Source organism: Coenobita brevimanus, chromosome 8 (genome assembly GCF_032717465.1).
Source record: "Coenobita brevimanus isolate Jiangsu-jjx chromosome 8, ASM3271746v2, whole genome shotgun sequence".
In the NCBI taxonomy this organism is placed as follows: domain Eukaryota; kingdom Metazoa; phylum Arthropoda; class Malacostraca; order Decapoda; family Coenobitidae; genus Coenobita; species Coenobita brevimanus.
In genome coordinates, this window is record NC_136961.1 from 9,468,749 (window position 1) to 9,484,025 (window position 15,277).

Genomic DNA, 15,277 nt, shown 5'->3' on the forward strand with positions numbered 1-15,277 from the left:
ATCAATGACCTTCTAAACTGCACATCGAAACCTGTCCACTTATAAGCTCATGACCCCACCCTACACCTTTCCATTCGTTTCCCGCAGCATCCATCTCTGTAGTTACTTCAACAAACAAGGGATGAGTCTATGGCACATCCAACGTCTGACTTGCCTTATATCTCTGATTGAAGTAGAAGTAATGTTGTGTTTAATGCATCAAAGACTCAGGTCTTACATCTGTCAACCCAAGAAAATCTTCCACAGGTGTATCCTCTAATTTTTAACAATACTCAACTCAATCCTTCATTTTTAAACATACTTAAGGTTTTATTCTCTTGGGGTTTATTTTGCAAAGATATTATTACCTCTCCTCCAAATCTGCTTTCAAAAGATTAGGTGTGCGATGCTGGCTCCGTGACTTCTTTACCGCAGCACAGCTGTTGGCTTTATACATGGGTTTATTCGCCCCTGTGTAGAGTTCAATTCTCACGTGTGGGAATTCTCCCCTCATACAGCTCTTCTCAACAAGGTGGAATCAAAAGCTTTTCGTATCATTAACTCTCCTTCTTTTATCGGCTCCCTACAACCTGTCTCTTTGCTTCACTGTTGCATCTTTATCTCTTTTCTATTGCTATTTTAGTGGTCTCTGCTCCTCCACTCTGTCTGACCTCATCCCTCCACCACAAAGGGAAGTGGATAACACCCATCTAGTAACAAACTCTCATCCCTTTTCCTTCCAACTGTTTAATGCAGAGAGTAGGCCAGCATGCTCTCGATTACAAGTTTCTCTAACTATCAACACCAAACTACATGCACAGTACAAACTACACTTCCTTTTCCAAAATTGAAAAATAAACCATGCCAGCTCAACACGTGGCCTGGGAGTCCCCGGGAAGGGGGACCATAAATGCCCCCACCATCCGCCCCTCTCCCGGTGATGACTCGAGCTGCCTGGAAGCACTGTCTGACTGTCTTCTTCTACATTTCTGCAACATTCATGGCCTTTCCTCTAACCTTTGCTCTGATGAGCACCACCTCTCCTCTAAACCTCATCTTCTTTTTCAAACTGAGACTTAGCTGTCTGAGGCAACTGACAGCAGACCCTTTTCTGTATCCTCCTACTTTCTCTATACTCATTTCAAAGCCAAAGGTGTGGCTGTTGTGTATATATACGCAACGACTTATCTTGCTCACATGTTCCTGAACTCGATTCTTCTGAATTCTCTACACTCTGGCTTTGGCTTTCCTGTCATTCTCTGACTAAATATACCTGCACTGTTTACTTATCTCCTAATTCTACTGACAATCAAAAATTATTTGACTATCCCACTTGTATGATGGAATGCATTTTATCCATTTCTCCTTTCTCTGAAATCTCCATTCTAGGAGATTTCAATGTTCACCACCACCTTTGGCCCTCCTCTTCTTTCACTGATCCACTTGGTGAACAAGCCTACACCTTTTCTATCCTTAATGACCTGGAGCAGCTTGTACAGCACCCTACCCGTATCCCTGAGTGCCTTGAAGAGAGCTCCAACACACATGACCACTTCCTTACAACTAATCCTTCTGCTTACACTGTTAATCTTTTCTCTCAGTTGGGCTCCTTCGATCAAAACCTTATCACCTTAACCTGTCCTATCACTCCAGTACAGCCTGTGGACCCTCCAAAGAATCGTCGTCTGTGGCACTTTGGAACTGCGTATTGGGAGACCCTCAGGCAGTACTTCTTTGATTTTCCCTGGAATGATTATTGCTTCCATCCCCGGGAGCCATCTGAGTGTGCCTTGCGCACTACGAAGGCTATTTTTTCGGGCAAGGAAGCATACATTCCTTTCTCATATTCTTTGAATAATGCAAGAAAGCCTTGGTTTAATCACGTTTGTTCTAATGCTGTCCGCAACAAGGAGAGGGCCTATAAAAGGTACTGGAGCCAACCCACCCCTGAATCACATCATCTTTACGTTTCTGCCCGGAATCGTGCTAAGTCTGTTCTTCGCTCTGCTAATAATAATTTCATCCTTCCTAAATGCTCTCAACTCCCCAACTCAAATTCTTCCTGCTCCTTCTGGCACCTTCCCAAAAACCTTTCTAACAATTTTACCTCATCATCCTTCCCTCCTCTTTTATACTCTGATGACTCTGTAGCTATATCTTCTACTGATAAACAGAGCTCTTCGCTCAGACTTTTTCCTCCATTTCCACCTTAGACGATTCTGGTGCTGTTCCTCCATCACTTCCCCCCTCTGACTTCCTCATGGCTGACAATAAAATTTCTTCAGCTGATGTATTTTCTGCCATCACAGGCCTCAATACTAATACGGCATAAGGGCCTGATGGAGTCCCTCCTGTTATTCTCAAGAACTGCGCTTGTGTGCTTACACCTTGCCTAGGCAAACTCTTTCGCCTTTGTCTATCAACTTGTACCTTTCTTGCTGGAAGTTTGCTCTCATTCGGCCAGTCCTAAAGAAGGGTGACCATTCCCAACCCTCTAACTATCGTCCATTTGCCTTAACATCCTGTATGTCAAAAGTTTTTGGGTCAATTCTTAATAGAAATTTTTTAAGGCACATTTCCTATCATAACTTTCTTTCTGATCATCAGTATGGGTTCTATCAGGAACACTCCACTGGCGATCTCACCTATCTTTCAGACTCCAGGTCATCCTCCTTTCGGGACATTGGCGAAAGCTTTGCCATTGCACTTGACATCTCAAAGGCTTTCGATCGAGTCTGGCATAAATCTTTAATTTCGAAACTGCCCTCTTACGGTTTCTATCCTTCTATCTGTGCCCTCATCTCTAGCTTTATTTCTGTTCGTTCTATAGCTGTTGTTGTAGACGGCCATCGTTCTTCTAGATCTATTAACAGTGGTGTTCTTCAGGGCTCTGTCCTATCACCAACTCTCTCCCTTTTAGTCATCAATGACCTTCTAAGCTGTACATCTAACCCTGTCCACTCATATGCTGATGACTCCACCCTTCACCTTTCCTTTCGGTTCCCACAACGTCCATTGCAGCAGTTACTTCAGCAATCAAGGGATGAGGCTATGTCACACCAAGTGTCTGACTTGGTTCATATCTCTGACTGGGGTAAAAATAATCTGGTTGTTTTTAATGCATCAAAGACTCAGTTTTTACACCTATCAACCTGACAAAATCTTCCACTGGTATACCCATTAATGTGTAATAATATTCAGCTTAATCCTGCATCATCCTTGAACATGCTTGGGGTTTCATTTACTTAGGACATACCTTGGAAAGATCATATTACATCTCGTAAAATCTGCTTCCAAGAGATTAGGTGTGCTAAGCCGACTCCATTCCTTCTTTACCCCTGCACAATTGTTGACTCTATACAGGGGTTTTATCCGCCCCTGTGTGGAGTTCAACTCTCATGTGTGGGGAGGCTCCCCACATACAGCTCTTCTCAAAAGGGTGGAGTCAAAGGCTTTTTGTCTCATTAATTCTCCTCCTCTTACTGACTCCCTTCAACCTCTGTCTCTTCGCCATACTGTTGTATCTTTATCTCTTTTCTATTGCTACTTCAATAGCCACTGCTCCTCTGAACTGTCTCCATGTATTCCTCCTCCACCTCTACGACGGGCGTGTAGCACCCATCTAGCAGCTAACTCTCATCCTTTTTCTGTCCAACTCTCTAATGCAAGAGTTAATCGTTACTCCCAGTCCTTCATTGATGCAACAGGTCAACTCTGGAACTCTCTCCCACTATCTGTATTTCCTACTTCCTACGATCTCCAGTCTTTTAAACGTAATGTGTCCAGGCATCTCGAAATGATCAGATCTTCAATTTGGCTCTCTCTTGTATTTTGTTATTCTCTTGGAAGGAACAGTAATTGCGGGCTCACGGGCTTTGATTCTTTCTTCCTTACATAAAAAAAAACTCCCGTTCTTCCTTTTCACAGTAGGCCAGTTCTGGAAATGTCTCCCTCTGTATTTCCTACTGCTTTTGACCTCCAGTCTTTCAAATGCAGTATGTCCAGGCATCTCGAAATCAACGGATCTTGAATTTGGCTCTCTGTTATATATTTTTTTTTTTTTCTTGGAACAATTTGTTGGCTCCTTGCCTTTGGTTCCTTCTCCTTTGCATAAGAAAAAATCTGGTCCTGGCCAAACTGCATCTCAGAGAGTGCAGCTATGCTGTCCCTCAGTCACGTAAGCTCTGGTGACATCAAAGGTGCTACAGAGGACACATGAGCGCAAAGTTCCGCACTTGGGTTTAGCCTTTAAAAGGCCCTTCAGGTGAAGGTTTTGAATGCTCTAAGGCTTTAAAACCCTTCATCCAAAGGGCCCTTTAACCCTTACACTGCGGGCTTCTTTCCCAATGTTTTGCGTGTCCCGCGGGCATATTCGGGCTCCGACAGACTCTCAAAAAATATTTGCCAAAAATCTGTTATTAGTCCTAGAATATTAAAATTACATATGCTTATGGCACATACCTTCGGCTTTCTCTTGGGATGTTTGTTGAGCCTTTGTCGATTACCGTAGGATTTGTGAAGACCTCTGAAGTTGTGTAACGAAGTCTCCACTTTACACTTCCCGACAACCCGTAATATGATTACCACAGCCAGATATTATCTCTATAAACACTATTCTATGATTATCAAGTAGTTTGGGATCCATACTCCAAAAAAAACCCACTGTGAAAGCAATGAAAATTACGAGCGCATATGACCTTCCCACTTGCGCTAGTTCGCTGTTCGTATTCTGTCATTTATTATTCATAAAAGCCCTCACACTTTATATTTCTATTACTATATAACATTTATATACATCTGCAGTCTTTATCCGTAAGTTTCCTTCAGTAGTATTAGTTTATTGTCACTGAAGTCATTCAATTTTTCATTCAGTAAAATACGTAGAGAGCCACGGATTCCCTTTCACTGTTATAACATCAAGTATTTGTACTCATATTCTTATATTACTAATTACTTACATTTCTATTTACATTTTCTATTGTATTTTCAATATTTACACTTCTATTTTACTTACACTATGTTAGTCACTGTCACTTTCAGTAACATAAAACTATATTACACTGTTCAGTCATATGTACTGTACATCCATTGCTTTCACTTGCTATTTACACATTATTTACACATTATTTTCACATTATTTTCCTTTCTCACTTGTACTTTTAGAACTGCTTCTGGCTGTGGTAATCAAAGAAGCAGGTAACACAGAGGGGAACCTGGCACTCAGCGCACTGCCAAGAGGTGCGTTTGTGCTCAGGTGTGCGTCGGGTGGTATGTGCACACATCTGGCACCTGCGGATCGCAGCCTTCCTCTTGCTTGTGGCAGGCATTTGCACCAGTCTGTGCCGATCCATGTACGCCCTCTGCTTAAGTCTGTCGGGAAGTGTTACTGGATGGCGCCTTGGAGTTGCTGCTGTCACCCTACCATATCTTTCAAGCAGCTGCTGAACACAAGTCCTGGCTAACAATCTGAGGGAGAAGGACTTGAGTGGCTTGACCTTCATCTTGTACAGGATGAAGGCGTTCAGCATCATCATGTCTATGAGATGCAGAAAATCTTTCCTGTACCACCTAGTATTCTTCCTGAGGCAGTCGATCACTCCAATCATCATGTCGGACTTGTCCACCAGCCGCATGTTGATATTGTAGTCTAAGACAGCATCAGGTTTCCTCACAGGTTCGCCTGTCCTACGGTCGACCTTCCCGCTGTCTGTCATTTCCCCCTTGTGTACGGTGGTGAGCATGTGCACGACCCTCTTGTCATGCCACCGTATTGCCAGCATCTTCTCAGACTTGCGTAGGTGCATGTCTCCTCGCTGCGAGGTTCCTACCTCTGGGAATTTAGGGAAGTGGGCACGATTACTCTTGACAGTGCCACAGGAGCCGATGCCGTGCTCTGAAAGGTATTTGGCAAGTTTCGGTGCTGTATAATAGTTGTCTGTATACAGCACATGATTCCCACCAAATTACCTTACAAAGAGCACTTTCACTACACAGCCTGAGAAGCCAAGGGGGTGTGTTTTATCAAGATCGACAGTGCTGGCTGAATAAATGACGAAGTCAAGGATGTACCCTGTCTTACAGTCGCACAGTACAAAGAACTTGATTCCAAGGCGATGGCATTTGCTTGGAATGTACTGCACAAACCTAAGACGTCCTCTGAACAAAACCAAGGATTCGTCAATGACAACCTTCTGAAATGGGTGGAAGAATGTCATAAACTTATCCTTCATTCTGCTCAGAATCTCCTGGATCTTCCAGAGTGGGTCGGTTTGGGAAGGTACATCGTTGTCGGCAAAGTGCAAGTTTCCCATGATGTTCCGGAAGCGATCTCTGGCCATGTACTTATTGAAGGTGGGTGAGGGTAGTAAGGGGTCCATGGACCAGTATTCTTCCAGCTCATGCTTCTTTGAGTGTGGCATGAGAAGCATGAGGGCGAAGAACACATACAGCTCCTGCACTCCCAGCATGGACCACTGTTGCATCTTGGCTGCACCTGTACTACTTGCAGCACGTTGTGATTCATACCTGTTGGTCTCATCACATATGTGCTGCATGACTTCGTCATCGAGGAAGGCCAATAGGAAGTCCACACACTCAGCATCCTCGTCAAGAGTGACGGCAATCTGTATTCCTGAGGAACTCTCGTCAAAATGGAAATGTTCAGGGACAAAATCGGACCCTTCCGTCCACGCGAAGGCGTCCAGGATTCCCCGTCATGGCGGTGTAGGGTGGGTGAGGGTGGAGGGTGGCTGTGAGGCAGATTTATCAGGTTCAAGGTCACTCGCACTGACCCTGGGTTGCCGTACAGCACTAACAGCCCTTACTTTACTAGCAACTCTACTTTTACGGGTCAGGGATTTACCTCTTCCTCTACGGCCTGCCTTCACTGTTGACGCTGGTGGTGACTCCGACGACGAAGACTCCGGAGAAAATTCAGCAGAAGAAGAGGAAGAAATGAGTGAAGTGGGGCTTGGGGAACGGGGAGGTGAATCACCTCGGGACACATGGCGGGCTGGGTCACGCGGGGCCATTGTTCCTGGGCTAACCCACCGCCTTTTCATTCCCTTCCCAAATTCCTTCCCTTGCTGCACTAACGGCTCCTTTCCCTTGGAGCTAGGGATAACCTGGGACACTGAAGCACTCGTACTAGTAGTTTCTGGCACGATTTCCTCACCCGGCTCATCACACAAATCCCCCGAAGGGTCAAAGTCACTATCCATCATTACCATAGATAATTCGGCTCGTTCACGTTCCACTGCAGAGTCACTTAGTCCTTTCCTGCTTCCCCCACGAGTTTTTCTGGGTGTAGAGGTCATGGGGCCCTTTGCAATGGGCGCAGAAGAGGTAGAAATGGTGGGGCGCGAGTGCGACATGCCTTGACCACAGAGGAGGACCAGGAACTAAATGGCGTGGCTTATCTGAGAAGGCAAGGGTTGACAATGACAATGGGGCTGACAGGTGCTAACTTACATGCTAGTAAATTATTGGTAGAAAACCTCGGCAATACATAAAGAAATAGGTAGTTGCAGGTGAATGTAAATGTCACTTAGGCTTCTCCCTTCCTTTCTGATATATATTTTTATTACAGAAATAGATTACAAGGCATAATTCAAAGGGGAAATTACCGTGGGAATGTAGCGAATGAATGCATGTGAGGTGTTGTCAGGTGATAATTAGCCAATTCCTGGTGTATACCACTATCACTTACCTTATTTTTTGTTTTTGGTATATATTATTTTGTATAAGTATAGGGCATAGAGCTTATTTCCATGGATGAAATCTGTGGAAAAATCCGGGGGAGATTTGCTTAGCACAGCGCGGCCGGGGAGGTGAGAGGACAGGGTAATGGAGGGGAGGTAGGGAGGGGAGTCAGGAACGGGAGAAAATGGCTAAAATGTCAACAATGGATGGGAGTACAGATAAGATTTGGAGTGCTGACTAGTGTTGGACATTGGCAGTACTGATAGATGATACAAGCCACCACTTGAAAGCCCGGGATAATTCAAAATAACACAGAATCACAAAAGTGACGCCCCGCAGTATGATCCATTGCGCCCGAGCGTCACGAAAGTGACGCCCTGTGGTTAAGGGGTTAAAGGCCCAAGTGCAGAACTTTGCTCTCATGTGTCCTCTGCAGCAGTATCACCTCCAATCCTTTATCATGCAGGTATCTTGTTTAAGATACTTTATTCACTATGTTCAAACACACTTGGTGCACCGACGCAGCGCAAATAAGCATGACATCACTTTCAGCCAATAGCAGGACTCTTTGGCTGTGTTCAGAGCCAGTCCCAACACAGCAGCCCGGGAGGGAAGCTGTCCAGAGGCCTGGAAGTGAGGCAGTATCGGCGAAGCAGCAAAAGTGAGTGGATGGGTCCCAAATTGCTCCAAAATCCAGGCTCCCCACACCCACATCTATGGAGGTAAGCCCATAATTTTTGCTTCAGTGCTAGATGAATAGTTGTACTACATCCTGATATAAAGTAGAATGATGTGAAAAGGGAGGATATAGGAGAAAGATGTGACGAAAGAAAGTTTAGAGCCAGAACAGGTTCATTGCCGACATTATCAGAAACGGCGTTAATCCCTCATGGGATGTTTGGCCCGTTAACGTCATTTTGGGGGTGGTGAAAGTGATGGTGATGGCACTGATACTCATGCCCAAATAAGCTTCACTGTTATTCCAAAAAGCATTGTTTGTCACAATGCCATGAATTACTGTGAATTTTGATGATATGTGTGGGGATATTTCCCAAATTTTATGATATCATGATTATGGTGATGATGACAATAATGTTTTACGACTCTGTATGACAGTCTTTACAATTCCAATGTTGAAAATGAACAGCAGAAACTTTTTTCCCAGTGTTTTGTTATAGGAAAATGACTCTGATGAAGATTGGGTTCTGTACTCTTGGTGAAAGTGATGAATATGAATTTAATAGTGATCATTATGACATCGGCTATGGATGGTTTACAAATGTTTTATTAGTTTAGAAAAATTTAATAATTCATATTACCATTTGTTTTTTTCGTTGTAGAGTGTGGTACTAGGCCTAAACTTCATTATTATTTGGGTGTAGTCATGAAAGTGATGAATGAATTTTAGGATGATGAATGATGATTACAAGGTCTGTCAATGTTTATTGGTTATGACTGTATGATTATAATAATTATTTTTTCCCTTTCCAGATGCCGAGCTACTTGTTTTATGGAAGGAAGAGCAAGGAAAAAAAGAGTTGCTCCTCCTGAATCAGATGACAATGAGATAGAAAATGACCTTGACATCGATGATGAAGTCATCAACCCAGACTTCCTCCTGGGGGACAAGGAGGATGATCTGGATGACTCCTTACCCCTTCAGCCCATGAAGAAACGAAATGGTATGTTTCTTGTTCGAGCTAGTGAAGCGAACGAGAACACCAAATTTAATCACAGTTTGGACCCTCACCATATGTACCTGAACGAAAGATTTATCACATCAGCAAGAAATGGGGGCAGGGGTCTGGGGGAAAACTTTGTATTACAGCAGTGAACGCTTTTGGATATCTCAGTCAATGATGAAGTTACAAGAAAGACAGACGCCAATCTGGAAATCGAATAAAAATCCTCAATTATTTTCATTTCATAGACAATCCGTAATTTCTAATAGTTTTACCATAAATCGAGGAAACGATTTTTTATAAGGTAGATCAGAGTAACGACTGGCTGCACAAGAAGTAACGGTCTAAGGTTGCGTGAGTAGAATAGCAGTATTTTCCGATGGCTGAGGAGAGCAACCAGGTTTTGCCTTTTCAAAACAAGTAATACCTATTGTTTGTTTTTGTTTTTTTGGTATTTTTTTTTTTATTGAATCCGAGTCAGACTAATAGAATACCCTGATCGACAAAAGTAACTCTGAATTTCTGGTTTCTGATTCGAATCGGACCGCACCAAGAGATTTGGTGAAAGCAATTTTTGTGAGTGAGCAAAAAGCAAAGCCATTATTAACCTCCCAGGTCCCAAGCCCTAAACCTAAACTTAATGCAAGAGGAGTATTGGTTTTAGGAAGTGTGAGGGAATTTTTTTGGTATAATCTAATAAGTTCTTTTTAGTATTTTCAGGTCAGGAAATCATAGGAAGATGATGAGCCACATGGGTCAATGTTCAGTACTGCCTGACTTGCTTGGTCGCTCACTCGAATACATGTCAAACTTTCAGTGTGGACGCGTATTACATGTTTTACATATTGTTAAAGGGCTTCTGTAAAGAGTTACAATTTAATTAAATAGCTGAACATTTAATTCTGTATATATTTTGGTAATACATGGCCTTTTTATTTCTTACAGTGTGCCTTTTTGCTTCTTTTACTTAACTTAGCTGCATTTTTATTCTCTTTACTTACCTTATCTACCTTTTCATTCCGTGAACTTATGTACTTTATAATTTCCTTGATAATTTATGCATCCTCATCCCTTATACATATTAATTTTTTTCCTTTCTCTTTTCAATTTCTGTTACCAAGGTGAGGCCACATAGCATGTTTGAGTGCTACCTTCCAGTCAGCACCAGGATGAGGCAGACCTGCAAGTGCTGCCCCAGGAACGGAGCAGTTCTTCACTTATGGTGGATGTGAAGTGTCTGCAATGTCGTCCTCTGCTTGAGTGAAAGCAAAAACTGCATTATGGCATTCCACGCCATTAGCGAGGACACCTCAGCCTGCCCCTTTCCCATACTTTAGATGTCTGTTTTTGTACATTTTTATTTTGGGGTTAATTAAATGTTGAACAGTAATGAAAAATGTATTATTCCATGCCATTCTTTACAAAGTGTTGATCAATCAATTTGATTTTGCCTGATATAATAATTTTAACATTATTCTATGGTATTTTGCTTAGTTTGTATTGGACTGAAAGGCTTCAGTAAAATATCCGTATCTGGTCTCATTGTGGGCATGAAAGACCGGAAGGGATGAACATCCTTTCCCGTGATTCGGGCAAGAAAGCCCAACTGGGATGAACGTCCTTCCCAGTGAAAGTGACAAGTGGCCTAAACGGGGTTTTTGTTCAGCGGCCATTTTTAGCTATGTAGGCCTAAAATTTTGGAAAAGTTCACAAGTATAATAATATCTTAGAAACCCTTGAAATTGAACATACTAAGACGGTTTTGGAAAATTCCGCAAAAAACGGCAAGTGCCCGAGAAAGAGTAAAACTGGATTCGGGCAAGGGGTTCCTCTCTCTTCATCCAACTGATGGGGTCCCTAAGGCTTTACCCACCAGCCATCACTATTGCAGTCAGCTTGAAAAGGCCCCAAGAATGCTACATTGCCAGCGCCTGAGGAGGGACTCCTCAGAAAATCAGGGTCAGGGTTAGCAGGACCCCAATGCAGTCTCTTCTTTTCAAATTGTTTTTTTTTTTTTTTTTCTTAACGGAGGTAGGTGCAAACCTCTCACCAGCCTCCCAAGTCAGGGGAGGGACTAGCCCATGGAAAGGTTTTTGGTAAACCAGGACACATGGCCTGGCACTCCAGGTTTGGAATCAGTTTTCCCTCTCCTAGGTGGATTGCCAATTGCTCATATACAAAACAAAAATGTACCAGTAGTGCTAAAAAATATCACTTATGAACATTTCGCCCAGAACAAAGTAGACTACTTCAAGTATTATTCCATCTGATAATGGACAACTGAACTTAAAGAATGTCTTCATAGTATGTGATAAGAAATTCAGCTTCTCATCTTTGGCGTCAGTAGTGCTTTGGAGATTTCATTGCATCTTTTATTTAGCGATTTATGCTGCAGCTTGCGCATCAATCTCTTGTTACTGATGCAGCGTTTATTGATGTTAAAATGACACAAGCATTTTACAAGGGAATGGTAATACGAAACGTGCAAATTAAACTGCGTGGGAGGAGGTGCTATGTATCCTACTATGCCACCTATAATACGTTCTTGGTCACTTACATTCCTTGCCTACGTCGGTCGGGATGCCGTCTAAAAATGCCACTTGTCCTTTGTGGCGGAATTCGTAACTGAACGTTTTCTTGTTCTCGGTGACAGAGGCGTGGTGAATGGCGGTAAGATCTTGGCATACGTGGAAGTAGGTGTTGCCCATCATCTGACGGAGAAGATGGATATGAATTAGATTATGCCCATCAATCACGTATACACTGTAGATGAAAAAGAACGCTAATAATTAATATACTGAATATTGAATCTGAGACAGAGTCCACAACCAATGTCTACTCGCTGCTATCCCTTCCTTCTCCATTGACTCCAGAAATAAATCTGATTACCCAGGAACCCATGATGCTGACTTTTTCTTTAGCTATATTTTAAGTGCATTTGACGTGAAGTACATATTTGACGATCCGATCCCTAAGTTCAACAGTCCTAAATGCCACACATTTTCACATGTCACCAAATTGGCATTAATCTCTCCTGTCCATATTTAACGTATACTTTGCTCTGTCATTCTGGACTATTGTGATGGTATTAGTGACATTTCTGTATGACGTCAATGGGTCTTGTGGAAGATAACTGATTTCTATTGTAAACAATTTTAAACGTCGGACATATTCCTTGTACCAGTCTGGGATCGAACTCACGTTCTGTCAGACAGCACAGCACTTCTGCAATCACTCATATCAGTGATCAGTGTCATCATTGTTAATTACTGTGGATTCATTACACTGTTTTCTGCTTTTAATGAGAGTGAAGCAAGAGAAACGAGAGAAAATATATATATATTTATCTGTCTGTCTATAGTAAACGCCTCAAACCCGTAAGGGATGGCCACAAACAAATCGCCTCCATCTCGCCTGCCTCCTGCCATTGTACTGCCCTCCCCTCAACTCACATCGCACCTCTCCAATATTCCTCTCCACTACATTTCCCTGTCTCATCCTCAGTCTTCCCCTCCCTCTCCCTCCTCCACTTCATTCACATACACTCTTCCAGATAGTCTCTCACTCTCCATCATCTCCACATTGCCAAACCACCTCAGTGTATTTCTCCTAACGCTTTCTATCACATCCACATCCACACCGCAACTTTCTTTCACTTGCTTATTTGTCAGTCTGTCTCTCATGTAACTGCACAGGCTCCTCTTAGATAACTCATTTCCACTGTTCTCATTCTTGACTTGTGACCATCCAACAAGGCCCAAGCTTCGCTTCCATACGTTAGAGTTGGTATCACAATACTATCATGCAGTGAGTTTTATACTTCCATGCTCACATCCCTTTTTCTTATCACTGCTTTCAAAAAATCAGCAAATACTCTTCTCTGTTGTACTCTTTCAAGCACTTCATCTTTTAAGTCTTGCTTCTTACTCATTACAGTACTCACATACTTAAATGCACTCACATTTTTCATTTCCTCATTATCCAGGATCATTGTGCATTCAGCGACTTCACTATTCTCAGAGACAACAACTTTACTCTTCTCTAAATTCGTCTCTAAATTCCGTTTCTTACACACTCTTTCAAACTCATTCACAAAGCCTTGCAGTTCTACTTCGCCTTCACTTAACAATACAGTACCATCTGCAAACAAAATAACAGGAAGTTTCCATATGCTGCCCTCTCTCATTAGGGCTGCTCCAAAATCCACTGCCCAGCCCTTATATCTCTTTTATAACCTCATCCATATACAGCTTCAACAGCCATAGAGACATGACATGTCCCTGTTTCATTTCAACAGTCAGAAAAATTCACTCAGTTCACCATCCACACGCATTGTAGCCCTAGCACCCTCATACATCCGAATACTGTTTACGACATTCAACAGCTTCCCATTTTTTTTCATGCAAGGAAGAAGGAACCAAGGGCCAGTGGCCTGCAAATTGTTCCCTCCAAGAGAAAACAAAACAAGAAAACAGAGAGCCAAATTCTAGATCCATTCATTTCGAGATGCCTGGACACACTGCGTTTGAAAGACTAGATATCGTAAGCAGTAGGAAAACAGACAGAGGGAAACAGTTCCAGAGTTGACCTAATGCATACATGAAGGAGAGGGGGTAGCGGTTAGCTCTTGCATTAGAGAGCTGGACAGAAAAAGGATGAGACTTTGTTGCTATAGACGAATGCTACGTGCCCACCGTAGTGGTGGACGGATGCACGCAGACAATTCAGAGGAGCAGTAACCATTGAACTAGCGATAGAAAAGAGATAAAGATGCATCAGTGCAGTGATGAGAAAGAGGTTGAAGGGAGCCAGTAGAAGGAGGAGAATTAATGAGCCGAAAAGCCTTTGATTGCATGCTATTGAGGAGAGCTGTGTGGGGGAAGCCTCCCCACACATGAACGTTGTACTCTACACAGGGACTAGTAAAACCCGTGTAGGCTATATAGTCAACAACTGTGAAGGGATAAAGAAGGTACAGAGTTGGCTTAGCACATCCAATCTCTTGAAAGATTTTATACGAGAGGTAATAAAATTACGTTCTTTCCAAGACAAATCCCGAAAGAATGAAACCCCAAGTATGTTTGAAGATGATGCAGGATTGAAACAGGGTACTCCTGAGGAATATTTTTTCGGGTTGATGAAAGAACTTGAATTTCTAAAGCATTAAAAACAACAAGGGTATTTTTACTCCAATCAGAGGTATGAGCCAAGTCAGACATTCCGTGTACCATAGCCCCATCCCTTGTTTGTTGAAGCAACTGCTGAGATGTACGTTGCGGGAGGCGAATGGAAAGGTGAAGGGTGGAGTCATCAGCATATGAGTGGATAGGGTTAGATGTACAGTTTAGGTCATTGATGAATAAAAGGAAGAAAGCTGGTGATAGGACAGAGCCCTGAGGAACACCAATGATAGCTCTAGAACAGTGGCCATATACAACAACAGCTATAGAATGACCAAAAAGGAAGCTAGAGATGAAGGCACGGATAGGAGGATAGAAACCATAAGAGGGAAGTTTGGAAATTAAAGATTTATGCCAGACTGCAACGAAAGCCTTTGAGATGCCAAGTGCAATGGCAAAGCATTCACCAAAGTCCCGAAAGAAGGATGACCAGGAGTCTGAATGGTAGGTGCGAAGATCACCAGTGAAGCTTCCCTGGAGTAACCCATATTGATGATCAGAAAGAAGGTTGTGATAGGAAAGACGATTTAAATTTTTTGTTAAAAATAAACTAAAATTTTTTTGATATATTCTAAACATTTTCCACATTTCTTGTCTATCCATTTTGTCATATGCTTTCCCCAAATCCATGAAGACAGAATACAACTTCTCACCCTACTCTAGAAACTTTTCCACTAAACACCTTAGGATTAGTATTTGATCAACACAACCTCTTCCTTCCTAAAACCTTCCTGT

General features: G+C 42.6%; 1 protein-coding gene across 1 annotated transcript in view; it reads right to left on the bottom strand.

Moving 5' to 3' along the window:
* The window catches only part of LOC145406423 (carboxylic ester hydrolase-like), a 108,403-nt gene that overhangs the window by 69,002 nt on the left and 24,124 nt on the right, over positions 1-15,277 (bottom strand). The window contains exon 9 of the mRNA XM_080277583.1: positions 11,920-12,073. Coding sequence (XP_080133709.1) covers positions 11,920-12,073 — 154 coding nt within the window. The remainder of the gene's footprint in view (positions 1-11,919; positions 12,074-15,277) is intronic.